The sequence below is a fragment of the Camponotus floridanus genome, unplaced genomic scaffold, assembly GCF_003227725.1.
Source record: "Camponotus floridanus strain SB8 unplaced genomic scaffold, Cflo_v7.5 scaffold3, whole genome shotgun sequence".
In the NCBI taxonomy this organism is placed as follows: domain Eukaryota; kingdom Metazoa; phylum Arthropoda; class Insecta; order Hymenoptera; family Formicidae; genus Camponotus; species Camponotus floridanus.
In genome coordinates, this window is record NW_020229436.1 from 4,580,601 (window position 1) to 4,598,550 (window position 17,950).

General features: G+C 34.6%; 2 protein-coding genes across 7 annotated transcripts in view; one reads left to right on the forward strand and one right to left on the reverse strand.

Annotated features, from left to right (window-relative positions):
- LOC105253538 (metalloproteinase inhibitor 3) overlaps positions 1-11,793 on the forward strand; it is a 79,111-nt gene extending 67,318 nt beyond the window's left edge. For all 4 annotated transcript variants that reach the window (XM_025410019.1, XM_011261642.3, XM_011261641.3 and 1 more), the window contains exons 2-5: positions 9,858-9,984; positions 10,330-10,412; positions 10,522-10,752; positions 11,447-11,793. In XM_025410019.1, coding sequence (XP_025265804.1) covers positions 9,858-9,984; positions 10,330-10,412; positions 10,522-10,752; positions 11,447-11,668 — 663 coding nt within the window. In that variant the 3' untranslated portion in view covers positions 11,669-11,793. The remainder of the gene's footprint in view (positions 1-9,857; positions 9,985-10,329; positions 10,413-10,521; positions 10,753-11,446) is intronic.
- The window catches only part of LOC105253540 (synapsin), a 43,182-nt gene that overhangs the window by 21,137 nt on the left and 4,095 nt on the right, over positions 1-17,950 (reverse strand). For 2 of the 3 annotated variants that reach the window (XM_025410017.1, XM_025410018.1), the window contains exons 2-6: positions 16,941-17,376; positions 14,660-14,987; positions 14,053-14,306; positions 13,615-13,750; positions 13,257-13,361 (exon numbers count right to left, since the gene is read on the reverse strand). In XM_025410017.1, coding sequence (XP_025265802.1) covers positions 13,257-13,361; positions 13,615-13,750; positions 14,053-14,306; positions 14,660-14,929 — 765 coding nt within the window. In that variant the 5' untranslated portion in view covers positions 14,930-14,987; positions 16,941-17,376. Of the gene's footprint in view, positions 1-13,256; positions 13,362-13,614; positions 13,751-14,052; positions 14,307-14,659; positions 15,000-16,940; positions 17,377-17,950 lie in introns of all 3 variants that reach the window. The other variant, XM_011261645.3, reaches the window with a different exon arrangement.

Sequence of the window (17,950 nt, forward strand, 5' to 3'; positions counted from 1 at the left end):
ACATACATCTGCAGGATCGCATTTATATTCCCAAAATATCAAAACTTTTAAATTTTTCATTAAATCTGTAGTAAGACTCAAATTTTAGCGTTTATAAAAATTAAAACATAATAAAAACATAGGATTTAATTACTTTATAAATATATTTCAATATCTACTATATAATTCAATATCCGCTATAAAAATTATCCTATATCTTTAATGAGTTTTTAATTGAGATTTCGTATTCATAAACACTTTAATTTATAAAAACTGCTCAATGCTATTAATTTTCATACATCACACACATATAAATTTGTTTATTTACATAATTAAGATTATACTTTGGAAGTAATTGTGATTAAATTATTTTAAATGGAAAGATTTTAAAAAAATTGATTATATGTGTCGCGAATTAGAAATTATCTGGAGCAATTACTGATAGGAAAACGCGATAACGATAACATCTTGGAGTCGATATTCTCGCCTGTCTGTAGCCGCACTCAATGTATTTTCTGTTACGTAACAATGCGGCACCACTCTCACAATTCGCGGACTTGCACGCGTCTTATCGTCTGATGTCATAGTTACAATTTCACAATGATTGTTCAAGTCTGAGGTCTGGTGCGGCGCGTTGTCTAGTGCGGTTTCACGTCTCTTTTGCGGTTTTATTCGCGAAATATGACATCACACAGAAGGTCTTTTACCGATTGTCTTATCTCGTCGTCAAATTAGCGATCTTTTCCAATTAAAAGAAATATCATTACTTTGATAATCTATTAAATTAGATGTGTGTCTCTTTAGCTTTTTATTTATCTATTTATCTAAGATGATAGGTGATACATAATGTTAAAGAACGACTAACGTTAATTCACGTACGACGTGACGTTTTAATTTCAAACTTCGACCTTTTTATCAAGTCCTCCTCTCCATAATCAAAATTCATTCGTGATTAATTAAAGTAAAAATGCGCTTGTTCAAGTAATTTCAATTTCTTACTTTTTTTAAATTTTATTATAGATACTGAAAGCAAAAAATTTTATTATAGATACTGAAAGCAATATAATGTCTGGCATCTTTAAGAGATTTGTTGAATTTCTAATTGGAAGTATAACAGATTGATGACGATAAAAAAATCTCAAAACTGCGAAAAAGACTTCACATGTGTTTATATTTATGCACATTATCATTATATACGTATTCGAAGAAATGTCTTGGAGAACCATTCGGGCCATGTGCAACGATACTGGCACTTTGATTAACTATATAACGATGGCTCGTGTGAATGGCGATATGCAGCTACATAGACAAAGATTACACTTGAGAGCCTCTGTCCGGTATTTAGTCTGCAGGATGATAATTACCGACAGCATAATTGTTGTGATTCGCGTGCTCTTGTTAGGTGCACGATGGGATTATTGTGTTTCATGAATCTCTGTCGAGAGGATATCGCGAAGCCGACTGCACTTTGCCGCTAATTACATACATGAATTATTCAATATGGTTGAGAAGCCAATATTAATGTAACACGTAACAATATTATAATTATTACTTTCTAATAGTAGATAGAAAGAGAAAGAGACAAGTCGTTTTAATTATATCTACTATATCATTTTGCGACAGTCAAAATTATTCTTTCGATAATCATGCAATTCTTTTTTTTATCTTGTATATATTATACAATCTTCTATATATCTTTAAGGGGTTATGCCAAGTCAGCAGATCGAAAAAAGTATGTTTGGGAATTTTTCTTGAAAAGTGTAATAATTTTCTTTTTACAAATAGATTTTTATTCAAAAGTACAATTATTAAGGATGTTATTATATATTTTTTTAAAATAAAATATTTAAAAATATAAAAGTTATAACTATTCTCTCGGATATTGTTTTTTAAAAAGTGCTGCGCGGTGAGCAGTGCTATTCGAAGTTGATTCATCTGATATAAAAAATTCGATAAACTGTAGTTAATGTATAAATTTGTCTAGTAGATGAACGAAGAATTAATTGAAAAATTATTTTGCAAAATAGCAGCCATTTGACGTTAAGATATTCTTAAAATAAATATTTAAAAATTGCTCATTTTTTATTAAATAAAAAAAAGTATTCATTAAAAAACAAAATTTTTTCATCTACTAGGTTTTATCTAAAAGAAGCCTAAAATTTCAAGCAAATCAATATAACGGTTTTTGAAATAACTTGCTCACCGACTTTGAAAAAGTGATTTCGAGAAAAACGCGTTTAAGATTTGTGTCAAGTTTACGTTTAAATAAAATGCAAATTTTTTAAATTTACACAGAATCGTCTATTCCGGGCCCATATAATTTTAGTTTATTTAAGTCTTCATATATTGATAGCCCTCAAAACATCAGAGCTGAAGCTTTATAGTCGTGTTTAAACAAAGTTATACATTCTGGCGCTTCATGAAACATACACTAATAGCTCCGTCAATTTGTATTCGATTAATTTGAAACTTTTAGAAATATCTTCAATATGATACATGAAATATAAAAACATAAAAATTCTTCGAGGCAATGTGAAAACATAAAAATCGATTATTTTAATTTCAACAAATCCCTTCTACTTCCCCTTAATTTCAACAAATCCTCTCTACTTTCCAGTCTCGATTACAACACGTGTTTCATGGATCGAATTAAACCGTACTATCTCAAATTGATTATTCGACACGATTATTAAAATCCTATTACACGCCTCATCTATAATCTACACCGCGAGATATTCTTGACCATTCGAACAACGGATTTATTTCGGCCGATATCCCGGGAAGCTGCTTACGACACGCCGCTGAAAGTTCGAAAGTTGGTCAGGTCGATTTCCATGCATATAAATAAATACGCTCACGCGACCAGTAATGAAAACCGGCACCGGCGACGATGCGCCGAAAGGAATAATCAATGTCGGGCCGATTGACGCGGTCGGCCGCTAATTCACTGCGAAAGATTTAACCGCGACGAGTACATACGGAGGCACGTTAATGCGATACAAGAGCGCGGGATTAATGAGTATGTAAATGCGTATACGGGACGAAAAAGGTACATCGAATGAAGTATATGACACGGGGATGGCGTGATCGCCATCGCAGAATAGTTTCGCGCGGAACACGAGATCGCTTATTTGAAACGAACGCGACATTCTCGAAAAACATCGATATTCTCCGCAAGAAGTATGTTAAGTATTTCTTATCTCTTCAATCTTCGTTTTTCATCGATCTCGCGTCAATCTCCAGATTTGCATATCGGAATGATAATCTGATCGTTAGCATAATTAAGCACAAAAATAATAGAGGATTGAAATATGGCTTTTGTTATTTATTTATTGGGTATTTCTAGGTCATTATGCTATGTTATTTGCTGTATTTTTTAAATATTACATGCTTTGTGCAAGTATAGTATTAAGCTTCTAAATAAGTTTCTGAAAAATTGAAATTTGCATGAATTTAAATAGGACTTAAGGTCTTTTCTTAGAGTATTTAATTGCATTCTGAAAACTTTGTTCTTTGACTCTTTATTTTTAATTATTTACAAACAATTAAATTAGTCAACGAATTTGCAATTGAAATTGAAGGCAAAAGTTTTGTAGCCTTTTACATTCGAAAGACTAAGAATAATTTCTGTAATTTAATTAAATATATATATACATATACAGACTACGAATTACAATAATATCTGCTTCTGAGAGAAAAGAAGAGAAAAAAAGAGTAATCTCCGCATCTTGTAATTACAACTATGCAGATCCCAGAGGTTTATTACGAGCCAGGCTCATTCGAATTGAGAAGCATTTGAAAAAAAGAAAAAGCCTGGATGCGCCCAAGTACGTCATGTAAATGCAAACCGCGTCGACGAACACGACGGTGTAGTAATTTAGGTTTACAGAGCAAGCGAATTTAATCGAGGGCCCGCCCACGCGGGTCGACAATGAGGCTCGTAACTTTCGGCGGTGAAGGGCGCTATTCTTTTCGATTTGATGGGATTACCGGTCGACGGGGTCGACCCCGTGTCTGCTCCGTGAGGCATGCCACAATGGCCGTCATGGATGGCACCTTGAAACGCGAAAGGGATGGGATCGAGAAAGGAAGGATCGCGCATTGTTCGCGCACGATTCGAAAGCAAAGCACTACGGCTACCGTTACGAAAAGTTTTCATCCGTATGTTTAATTCCACAAACGTGCCCGGTTGAATTCCTACGATTCATTCAGCGACTGAATTCCACACGCTTGACGTTTGACTCGACAACGAACCTGGTTCAAGATTGTCCATAAATCTCGACGAAACGTGCGGGAATTTATACACGCGAACCGGAGGACGATGCCGAAAGGCCACGTCTCGCCAAGCAATTTTATGTACTACTCGCGAGGGGAGGGGGGATGGGCTCCCATAATTCGGACAAGTAATAAAAATCATGCGTGTCTGATGATTTTAGTGCGCGCGCGCAATCAGCGTTAAAGCCGTCTCTCGTGATTTCTTAATAATGAAATCGCCTGGGCGATCACCCGATCGTAAATATTTCGGTATTAACGTGACGTCGTTACTCTCGCGTTTACGATTTCTGCCAAAACACGCGTAAATCATCGCCACCGAGTCGGAGGAAATGGACAAAGTTTAATAAGTGATCTATAATTATGTTTACACGGGGAGTCTCGCGAGAAGGGCTCCTGTGGAATACATATTGTTGCCGTTGAAAGGAGTAACAAACGTGTTTTATACTTAATCATGAGCTTAGCGACTATAATTTCGAGATCGCACGATGATAAATAACACTTTTGCGAAGAACACACTTGTCATCATGCGTCTTTGCCATATTTTTTTTTTTAGAAGAAAAATGTTAATTGAACAGGTTTCGTTATACGCATCTATAGATCCTGTCTGGGCAAATATATCCCTGTGTTAATTAGCGATTTCACGCATCGGTTGAAATCGGAGATTTCGTATGTGAATTTTTTTACTAGTTTTGACGTAGCAATAAATATCGACTGTAAACAATTTTTCTATGTCTATAGAACATTTTTATGGAGAGGCAAAAAATAAATCTTTTAAATATTTATTCCTTCTTTTCAGGTTTTACGATTTAATCAAATACAGGATGACGTAAAAGCTAGTTCGGAAATAATTTGCAAAATATTTACGTCGCGATTGATTTTTTAGTTCGCGTATATCGCTTACACTGCGCGGAAATGTGTATCGCGTTACAAATTTTTGCTGAGGAAGGGTCCAAGGTGCAATACTTTTCGTGCTGCAAAGTGCTGAATCTAGACATACCTATGTACATTCGATGCGATAGCGATGCAATAATAAGATGTTAGTCTTGAATAAAGTTAAATTTGCAAGAGGAAAAGCAATTTTGCGAGTGAATAATTTTTTTATGACAATGCATTGTTTAAGAGGCTATGTTGTTTGTTTAGAAAAAAAGATTTTATTGAATAAATGTATTTATTCTCGTTGTTAATTTATTTTAATTGATGGAATCGGCAACACAATTGATGCTTTGTATGAATCATTTACTATAATAAAAACATCAATATCGTAAATGTTTATCTATCAAAAAGTACTTTGTTTGAAATCCTCAGACCCGATGTGTTTTATATTATATTCATAATTCCTCTCGTATATAAATTACCATAAATATAAGATATGTACGTAGCTCAACACTCGTTTATATTTAACAATCTTTGGTTTAATCAGAGTTTAAAGTTAATTGGTGCAGCTCGCTCACTTATTTATAGTCTGAAGATTTTTTGCAGTGGGTACGAATTATGGATCATAAATTACATTATACAGTCTGTTTCGGCTCCCAACATTATATACACTTCAACCCACTATATATAATCGAAAAGCAATAATTATCTTACTTACAATGAAATGCATAATGTGAAACTGGTTTGATTGAAGATTTATTTAAATAATTCGCGAATATAGAGGAATATGGAAAGTGCAAAACTGCCACTTTGAATGATGATAATAAATCTTATGGGATTGCAAAATTATTTTTCCTTCCCGATTCATATTCAATCATTTTTAAACAAATAAAGATGTAGAAAAATATTTCCTTTTAATCAAATTATAATTTTCTAAAATAGAATAACCCCGCAGAAAATGACTCTTAGCTAAAGCTGCTCTCTTTCTCCGATTTAAATGTTAACATCCAATTTCTCGTGTCTACGACCGTGAAGAGAAAACGCGCCGCGCTCAGCATCCGTTCACCATAAGATTCGAATCGCGGATAAACGCACAGAGCGTGTAATCACGCGTACGATTACGACGTTCACCGCCACCAGCGTCGCGGCTCCGTTTACGGGGTCGTGACGAGAATCCGGAGTCGCGTGACGAATCTCGCGGCACCGTGTCATCGTCATCGCGATGCGTCACGAGGCGTGGAACACACCGGCAGACGTATACGCGCCATTTGGTATTTATTGTCGCAGACGGAAATAAAAATAATGCGAGAGTATGCGCGTATACGGCAGGCGTCTCGGCTGCTTGTGTGACATCAGCCCCTCAATCAATCCGTTTTGCATGATGATGCATGAAGCGCGTTCGGCGAATGTCGCGCGAGAATGTTCATCTGGGTGTGGACGCGACAAACGTTGCCCATATAAATCCTTTCGTCAACGCATCGTGAAATCTCGATTGTCTCAGCAATTTAACGATACATTCGGCTTGATTCAACGTTTGATGCCGGCTAGACAGTTGTTTCGTAAAAAATAGAGATGTGAGATACATGAAAAAATTATTTACCGTCTTTCAATTCATCTTACTAATGGAATATGGTGTAATAAATAATTATCACTCGCGTGTTAAAATATATAATCTGAAAAAATTGATTTTATTGCGACATTATAATCTTGTCATTAATTTGTTTGATTAGAAAAAAGCTGCTGTAGATTTTATAGCATTAGTGTTCTCGTATATACTTTTTCTTAGAAACGTAGCATTGAAAAAATGAACGTGATCTTTCAACTGAGATCATTCTAAATTGATTTACGAGGCTCGTCTATGATCCTATGCAAATATCGCAATACGAAAGTCACGTTTTAATTTCCTCCTCGCAATATTAGTTTGCAGAATCGCAATCGGATGATACATGTTTACATGTGAGAGCTTGAATATATTTTAATTGATTAACTGAGATGACGTTATTCATTAATTCAAACAATGATTCGAAAAATTAATTCGAAAAGTGAAACAGCAAAATCAAAGGCATTTGTCACATTGTTTTAAATTTACAATAAGTAATATATTGTATGAATTAGAAAATCAGTAAAAAAGATATATTTAATATGAACTCTCTTTCTCTGAGAAACTAATCAGTTGATATAAATTTATATAATTGCATCGTGAAACTATCAGATACGAAATAATCTTATAGATATTACACGATTATTCTATATATAATTAAATTATTTCATTATCTATGTTACGTTGTATACGTAATTAAATTATTACGTTAATTTAATAAATTATCACTAGAATTATATTACAATACTAATTATAATTATAATTATGTATATACATTTGTGATTTTACTATTATATCACTATAATTATATATGCAATTATGATTTTACTATCTATTAAATAAATATAATCAATTTTATCACTATGAAGTATCGCGGTATCACATTTTCATTTTACTCTCGCACAATTATCTTACCAACTTTACCGCTTTACGTAACTTATTCTTCTCTGTTAAAAATGATTGAATTTGATCAATAAATCTTGCTGTATGACCTGGTATTTAAATACGATCGATAAATTTTCCTGTGGGCAAACCACTTTGGTACCTTACTGCTTATAATCAAAAACGAGTCGAGAAAATAAATTCACAGAAATCGTACGTCAAGTGATGATTACCGAGCGCGAAACTTATAACATTATATGCATCCATGTGCACAGAATATATAAAAAATCATGCATTTTTTTTTTATTACGCATATTCAGCAAGCTGAGACAAACTTACTTTTAAATGAAAATATATTGATTAAGTGTGTCTATTAACGAGCAAAATTAGTATTACTTTTATATATTTGTGTTTGTACATTTTTATATTTTCGCACATGTATAAATTTATCTCTATATATCTTTTTACATATAAAATTAAAGTATGGCAGTTAATCCCAATAACCTTGGTAACACGGGCAAGCAAAATTGTAAACAAAGATAATGCTAAAGCTCTCAGTGATATATGGTCGTTGGAATATACAGGTATTATTACCGATTGTTACGCCTATCGTAACAATATAACTACTAGCCTTGTCTCTTTACGATATATCGCGGCGGGTTTTACGGAGAATTGTTCGAAGAAAGACGAACGAATACAAAGATTCCATGCAAATTCGGTAGGCGCAAAAAACTTGGGATATCATGAACGTAACTCGCGAAGCTGGGAATATAACATATCGGCGATAAAGCGGTATCCAACCGATTCTCTCGCGCGTTTCGATGGTGAATTTCAGAATCAAGAAGTATCGGAATATCATTATGTCGAAGGTCCCATCACCATTTTGTCGTCTCATATAAAATTTTAGTATACATATTTCGTTTATATTTGACAGATTGACAAGTATTTTCATCGTCACGCTGCATTATTCTGTCGGAGAAGCGTTTCTATCTTCGAATTTTTCATAAGAAAAGCAAAAAAGATATTTCTAACACTTTTTTATAAGTTATATTGAAATTTTTCTTTTTTATTATACAGAATATTGCGAATATTTTACATTTTCCGGTATAAATTGTCAATTTATGAAAACAAATCATGTAGCTAATTTTAATCAACATTTTGCCTGAAAATTTTTAATATTAATAAATATACGTAGATATCTGAAAAGTGTTAATCAAACTTTATTTATATTTTACACGAAATCTCTCGTAATCTAGACCTCGATATTTATTTTTACTAGAACGATACAACGCATCAATGAGACATTTTTGGCCGGGTAAAGTGTTTCTAGATCGCGTTCAACTTTGAGTACTGTTTTGCATCTATGTTTAGATCACGTTCAGCTGACGACGATAAACTAGGTCGGATTAACGCGCTTCCTTGAGTGAGTTTTCCTTTACTAAAGAAGACTGTTTGTGTCATCTTTTCTTATATACTTGATAAATGTCGGATTCGGAGCAGCATGATAATATTGCAATTCATACTCTAATGAAAAACTTTCGCAGCAATATGTAATATTCGATACATAACGTTATATTGAAATATAAACGGTATATGTTATTGTTTACCAATCTATCTGTAATTTAATTATTGCACGCCGCAATCTCCGATTGCACGCAACATAAATGTAAATACAATTAGTTGGTAGCTATTTTCACTGACATTTATTCGATCGGACACTGAAAATAACACCCATGATAATTTGAAAATGCGAGATAGAAAATCGATTGATTGTCAAGCACTACACGTGATTGACATTTGAATCAAATAATAATAGTCAATGTCAATTTTATCATAATAGCTGTCAGAGAAAATATTGTATCTTTCAATTTCTTTTTCCTTCGAGATTTCGAGAGAGGTGAATTTTACAATCTCAAGTTGCCAAGCGTCAGGCATCAGCGTCTCCCATCGCATATACGACAAGTAACGACTTGCCTGAATAATATGAATACCTGTAACCGGATTTCGCGGATAAACGGATTTTCCGCACACATAGCGGTTTATTGCGTCGCGTTGCACGCATTTTATCTCACGGTGATTAAATTATGTTGCGTCACCTTGATATCGACGTATTAGACGTGTGTTGGAATGCACTTATCGAAATTTTACGCGCAGGAAAGCAGTTCTGCGATGAAAATATGATCGTTTTAGCGCCCGATAAATACCTGGCACCTCATAAATAATGCATACAATTTTTTGCTGTTATCAGATGTGGCGATTACTTTTATGGACGCACTTCCTCCTGCTGACCGTGCTAATAGCACCGGTGCAGAGAGTTGCAGCATGCAGCTGTATGCAGGCCCATCCCCAAACTAAATTTTGTGAATCGGATTTCGGTATGATAATAATTTTATGCTCAATAACATCTTTTTTTTTATATCGTGAATATATTATATAAAATATCAAATATATCAATTACGATCTTATTATCTTATTTTATGAAAGATTTATTATCTGTAACTAGCATATTAATATTTTAATATCTTTCGATAACATTTTGATGAAAAGATTTTGGATATAAAATAAAACTACACAAGTACTTTGCGCAATAAAAATATATCATTATCTCTAATGTATCAATCACTTCGCGTAAAATATGGACTTGTTGCACACGAAATAACAGCAAAGTATACTTTGCGGTTTTCGTAGAAATCACGATTAACGACATTCTTTTATCACAGTCGCCGTAATAAAGGTGAAGAAAGTGCTCCCCGTGAACGAATACGAGATCGCTTATAAGGTCAAGATAAACAGGGTCTTCAAGGTGTGTATTTTGTGCCGGTAAAACGTCACGCGCTCAAAGAGACGTCGTCACGTTCATCGCGAAATGTAAACTAGTAGTTTAATCATCTCTTCTTCTTTCCCGTCCGCAGTCTAATTCAAAGGCCGACATAGCTCTGATGCAAAATCTTTTACGGACTCCGTCCTCGTCCTCGATGTGCGGCGTTACGTTGCAAGTCGGCGAAACGTATGTTCTTAACGGAAGAATCGTCTCGGGACAAGCACTCATTTCGTCCTGCGGGCTCTCGATAAGGTGGGCCGATACCACCAGTAGACAACGCAAGGGATTACGACAGCTCTATCAGCCGGGATGCGTATGCGACGTAAGTTGGATTATTTTATTCGTGAAATTTCAAATTTATCTCATACAGTCATTTTTTAATATTGAAAAAATTCCATATATGCTTCATAATTTTTTGAAGAATATAATATGATATTCAGTCACGTTAAAATGAAAAACTTAAAAATTTTTGAATTTTGCTAAAAATGCTGCTTTTTACAATCTCTCGCAATTTACTCATTTTTTTATATCATTTTTATATCATTTATATCATTATATCATTTATATTTTTTATATCATTTATATCATTTTTTTATATTGGAGTATTTTTCATGATAAGCGATTTTGATTATAAATAAATATTGTAGTAAGCGATTTTGATTATAATCAAAATCGCTTACTACAATATTTTTTCAATAAATAAAATATTTGTTCAATAAATAAAATAATTAAATTAGAGAGAAGAGATTCGTAAATCAAATGTATATTGAATATTTTTTTCCGATTAATTCCGTGAAAATAAAAAATTAAGGCAATAAATCATTTACGCTATAAATCCCTGCCAATTTTATACATCCGGGAATGGTTCTCAAAAATGGAGTGTCCTGAAAATAGCGGCTGCTGCACAAATGCACTTTCGTTCGATTATAACCATGACTTCTGTGAGAGAATCGCGATTGAGAATACAAGCTCGCGAGAAGAAACGCGAAAAGAATGGCCTGGTTTTTGTATCGCAGATTCTGTATACACACTGGAGGCGCAAGGGAGCCGTGCTAGAGTCCAGTGGCGGAAAACGTTGCCTGTGGGAAAGCACACCAGGCCCCCAGGATTGCCAAGAAAAACACGGCGTGTGCATAGCAGCATCCGGTAGCTGCTCCTGGATGCCCTCGGTCCCGTACAAAAATTGCATCAAGGAATATCAGCATCAACGCGACCAACAGAGGTCACGGGAACCTTAATCGAGATAGTTCGCGTGTTTTCAGGAAGGAGTTAAATCTATCAATTTATCGTAAAAGGGAGGAGTTAAATCTATCAATTTATCGGCGCAACGCGTGGCTGTTAATTAATTTAATTGAACACGCCGAAGATAATCGAGTCATTGAGAGGCAAAACGACATAGTGCTAGCTTAATGGAAAATTCAACGATGTATTATCGCACGAGGCAAACAAAATCCGTTCCTTGCTTTATTCCTGCTTTTTGTATTATTCGATACAAAATAATATGTATTTAATGATAAATTTTTTCTACTTGATTTTCTCTTTTATATTATCTTAATATTTTTGAATAATATCAGATTTGTGTAAAAAAAGATATTAGATTCTCCTCGAAATGACGAGATGGCTTAGTAAATATTTGTAACATTTTCTGAGCAATAATTATATATAACAATTATATCAATCATTAATACTGATATGTTAATCTTTACATATTAATTTTTATAGATTTTTCTTAGATTTTTGATGGACCTGTCATTTGTTAAATTATTTATAATTTAGCAAGAAAGTCAGATAATTTTTATAGTTTTATTCGACTTTCTTGAGATATTTACTATAACAGGCAAAGTAGTTGATTATTGATAGATCTAACCGATGTTAATACAATCGACTTTTAAGTACTCGATTATTATTAACATGGGATAATTGTAGCGCTTAAGTATTTACTGGGTAGGTCGTTGATAGTCGATATGCGTTTTGTTATTGAAATATAGGCGGCCTACTTTCACGGTTATTGTGTCTTAGCAAGTTGTATATATTATATTGTTAATGTATATGTTGCCCCTTAAATTATTCAGCTATCGTTTCGTTGTACGTAGAATCTTAGATTAAAATTTCACTTGTATTTCATTACATTTCGTAATATTTTTTCTAGATTTAAATTAGATTGCGACACATTGCATATATATTTTATGGATTTTACGGATTATTATTTACGATTGTCAAATAAAATCAAAAGCTTTGAATTCATAATTTTAGAAACTCATATTTTTATAATTTTAATACAGTTAAATATAATTTATAATTACATTCTAATAAAAAGTTAAATATAATTTATAATTATATTTTAACGCATAATTTTATGTAGATTTGTTTTTTATACGAGATTTTTTATTTGAATTATAGACAGATTATGGACAGACTCGTTTGATTTTAATCATTATATTGTACACAATATTCGTTAAATAAAAGTATTTTAAGTGGATTAACATTTGGAATAAAATCTGCGAAAAATATTAATGCAAAATTTTTATGTGAATTTTCGATCGAAAGAAGATCGAGAGGCGGATTTTGTACCTATGTTTTAATTTAGCTCTTAAATGTAATAATTTTATATAAATATTACATGTGACATATAAAATAAAAATAAATAAAAACAATTGTTTCCCCAACAATTGTTTGACATGCTCTGATTGTAATATTATCATTGTAAATGGTATTTTTCTGACAATGCATTCTGTTTGCCGGATAATATTTTTCTACGACGATTGTTTGCTTTTTGAAGGAAAAAGTAATGTGTTGAACAAATATTCATCAATCGATTTTACTCACCATTTCACGATGATGGGGATAATAACTCTGTTCGATCAGGGGGAAGTTGTCTTTACCCAAACGACGTTGTAAACCCAGCAGGTGTGCAAATACCCATGGTTTGTCCTATTTCGTAGAACACGTAGCAATTATCGAAAGATTTGAAAAAGGGATATAGATAATAAAATCAATAAAAGCATTATGTATGGAATTTTCGCTCATATCGAGAGCATATATTTAAATTTCATTTTTATTCTTTTCAAATAATAATATTTATATTTCAAACGTACAACGTTTTAAATTTTTCACGAAATTTTTATGCGAAATTAAAAGTAGATAAACTCTAATAATAATAAAAATAGAAACCTGGAATAGTTACCTGGAAATTGTAAATTGCTGTTAGATTATTAACGCTGGGTACACCGCCATACATCAGACCAAGAAGGAGATTTTTGTAATCTTCTCCAGCATCCCGTAGATTTTGTCGTATTAATACGAAATCAGGCTTGAAGGATCTAAACATCAATACGCATTTTCTCTACTCGATGATACTTCGAATAAAATTTGTATTTTGATTGCGTATTTTTAGATTATTATTTATCATTTTATTTAGAGATGACATGCATGTCAACATTAATTTTATAAATATTCGAACCATGTTTAATTTGCTTCTCAATATTTGTTTATTTCGATATTAAAATAGATTTGTAGATTGAATGTAAAATTACTTTAAATTTAGGTCAAATCATGCAATGTCGTTTAATGTTGAGAAGTGTTGGAATGTAAAAGTGCATTTTTCTGTTCCTCTGTATCTTACCGGATGACTTTGGTCCCGTTACGATAGACAGCCATGGACACAATGGTGCCTGCCTCGCTGGCTGTAAGGGACAGTTCGCGAAATTCCGCTTGCTCCACGCGAATCTCATAATCGCCGTGCAATCTACGACCCCGGAAATATTTGCTCCAGTCGGTGTTCTGGTCGTCGATCACCAGCAGAGTGAAGCATCGGTCTTTGCTATATGACGGGCCTCTGGTCGCGCCAGATACCGCCGCTCCCAAAATAGAAGCACCCTACACGTCATTTTAACTGTCAAACGCTGTAACATTCTGCTTTCATAACCGTGCAATATAGTGACTAACTAAACGCGGAAGGTATCTGGACTATAATTAAATACCGACATGAGCAAAATATCAGTATATTTTGAAGAGCAAAACTTTGGGATATTTGTTCCTAAGACAACGCGATTAAAAATTCGCAAGAGATCACGATATTTGTTATGCAATCAAAATAATCTAATATCTCTGCCTTTTCATCATAGTTATAACAATGTTGAGTGATGGAGCTATCGCTTCTCGTTGCATTAGCCAATTTCTGTCGGGCAGAAGGCGTTAGATAATAAAGGCAGAGGCTAAAATTAACTTGCCTGGTCGCGAGCGGCGCCGGTTAAGCTCTGCACTCGCTGGAGCAAACTCTCCCGTGTCTTCGCCGGCGAGGACGGCGCACTGGTGGTCCGCGAGCCAGGTCTCAGGTTAAGGCTGAGGTCGCCGCCGATGGGCTGCGGCGGTCCCTGAGGTGGCGCGCCCGGGATGGGCGGCTGGGTTGGCGGCGGTATCGGGCCCGGTTGGGACTGCAGAGGTCGTTCCGGCACCGCTTGATACGGCTGAGACGAATCTTGTCGGCCCACGGTGGCCATCCCAGGATCCGCGTTGGGCTCATCATCGAGCTCCGAGCTCAGATCCCCTGACGAGAACCTGGAAGACAAGCTATGGTGGTCGTCGTGATAGCGACAATCGGTCGGCAAGACCGCGCGTTCACGCCGTCGTGTTTGACTGCGCTAAATGCACATCGATCACAGCCAGTTGATGCTGATGGGACGAGAAATATGGAGATGACGTCGACGATGAGATTGGCAGTCGCTAATCGGCCGGCCTTACATGCTTGTCTATTTCAGCTAAACAAACGATCCCGAAGCAGTGTAATGACACGTTGTTTTCATCTATAAAAGGATTCTTTTCCCCATGATAAGTGGCATAAGACTCGTTTCGCATGGAATAAAACGAGCACCGAGGTGCGAACGATGCGGGGTAACCACACGAAACCGCGTCGTTGCGCATTTACGTCATCATCGACTCACATTGCCAAGCGCCCGTGTGATTTCTCGTCGTAAATAAAAGCGGGAGAGATGAAAAACACGATATCGCTGATGGGGCGAAGGGATAGCGGCTTTATACTAACGTTGCCGGGTGTAACATTAGCAACATTAGCGCGATGACTTGATATCGTAGCGTGCGTCCAGGCTGCTGTATTCGGGGCAATGCTGGAAGCGCTATTTTTAACGAGCCACATGCACACATTCAAACTGATCGAAAACACGAAGGGTTTGGAATTATTAGTAACAATATATTAACACATTTGTGTGTTTAAATAATAAATTCTTTGGCCTTACTTTCAAATCTCTGTCTTTGTTGAGAGATTCTTAAAAATAATTTTTTCTGATGTGTAAAAAAACCTCCCTTACTCTTTCCTTTAAATTCGATCACCAACGCTTGGCAAAAATGTTGCGGAATGTTTAGAGAATTGATGTTTCGATAATTTATATTTATAATTTTAATTAAATTTTTTTAAATATTTACACCGAATAGAAATAATCCATGAAAAGAAAATAAAGATGAGGCAGAAAATAGCGCAAGATTATTCCTAAAAAATATACCTTATAAAATAGACGTAATTTCAAGAGAACATTGAGATTAGTCTCGATTAAAGCGACAGAAATTGAATTTACTTAAAATGGCAATATTGTCCTCGAATTCTATTTTAAACTTTCGCATCTCACTTTATATTATCACTTTGCACTCAATGGATTGGAAACCCTCGCGTTTCAGTGACTGTCCCAATTTTCAACACCATAACTTTGACTTTGTATTGCGCTCGTTTAAAGGCAACTCAGCTAAACGCTTGTATTCCATTAATTGGACAGAGGAATCTATTTTCCCGTCACGAACGCATGATGAGAACCCATGGAATATTGAGATACCGCGCGTTTTCACATCCATTCATTATCATATGAATGCGCGTATAACTCGATATAAGAGCTGATAAAAAGATTCAACTCGTTTCATATATGTGATACAAGAGCTTTCATTAAATACGCCTTTTAATAACATACTCGTATTCACATATTCTTGAGCGAGATACAGCAGTTTACAATCAAAATGTTTTCATATCAGATTTTAATTACAAGAATTCCTGCATTTTATCCGATAATAGTCTACGAATAACCGTAATTACATTAAAAGCGCGTTTACATAAAGATACAAACAATATTGAAATAAAAATATAAAACCCTCTATTTGCATATTTATAAATTATCTCTTATATTTATACACATAATATAATAATAAAGATTGAATAAGAACAAATTATTTCATCCGCAAGCCTTTTTTGCAGATTGATTATCTATACAATTAAGAAATTTTTGGTACTGAAATATCGGCGATAACTTACATAATATATTTCGTACAATTTCGAATCGCGGATTCAGGCTGGCACTTTTTAATTGTATGTGTCAATAAAATTACACGGGAGATTTCTCAACCATTCGGATACGTCAAAGAATATTAAATTAAAACCCCATGACATTTTTCGGCGCGAATTTAAATGTCAGTCCGAATCCGACCCGCGGACGGTACTTTTGAACGACTCACCTCCGTTTCAGGTAGTTGACATTGGTGGTGAAGGACTGACGAAAACTGGAGAATGAAATGTTGCCGGGTGATGGAGCTGTACCACAGTACTTGGCGCAACCGCCGCGGCCGGTAATCTTGATGGTTACAGCGGGCTTGTCGTTGCGATGAAACGGCTCGCGATTTCGTCGCTCGAACCGTTATTCGCGATCCGTAGGATAAGTCGCTCCGGTTCTTTCTGTCGTCACGACGGTCTCGTGCTGATAGGATGATATGATGTCGCGAAATAGGTCGTTTGTAGGTCAATGGATCGTGTCGATGGATCCCTAGATCGATCGATGGGCGACTTTCTGTTCTTGATGCCTCGTGGGATAAACTTCAACGTAAGGTAATCCGAAAGGAAAGGATGAAATAAGAGGAGGTGAGGAAGGAGAAAATAAACAATCCAAGTTGAAATCTGTAACAGGTAATAAAAAGAATACGATTGAATTTGCCAGGTGACCTTTTTCAAATTGCAATTGCATAACTTTTTATATTTTAGATCAAACAAGACTACGAAAATGTACAGATATTTATATTATTCGGATATATTGCATAAATTAAAATATGAATTAATGATTTTATTTTTCATAAAATATAAAATATTTACCGAAAATGCTTTATTATTTATATTAACGATATTTGAACACGAGGAATAAATATACATAATTGTATACAAAATTCTGTACCATTTCATAATTCAACAGCTGTAAAATTGATAAAACTGTTTCTCTATAGAGATATTTTATTATTCAATCAGCATATCGATTATTTTTTGCGCCCGAATTTGATTTATTTGATTTATTCAAATATTGAATTCCACCGAGTATTCAAGTATAAGAATACGCGTCTTGCGTTCAGATTATTTACAGCTCTAATATGAAGAGCTTTTCCTTTCGGTTCGAGTAGTTTAAGTGAAACGACACATTCGTGTCGCGAACAACGTACTTTTATTGCAAGAGACATCTCTTCGTAATTGGGTTCTCTAGTGT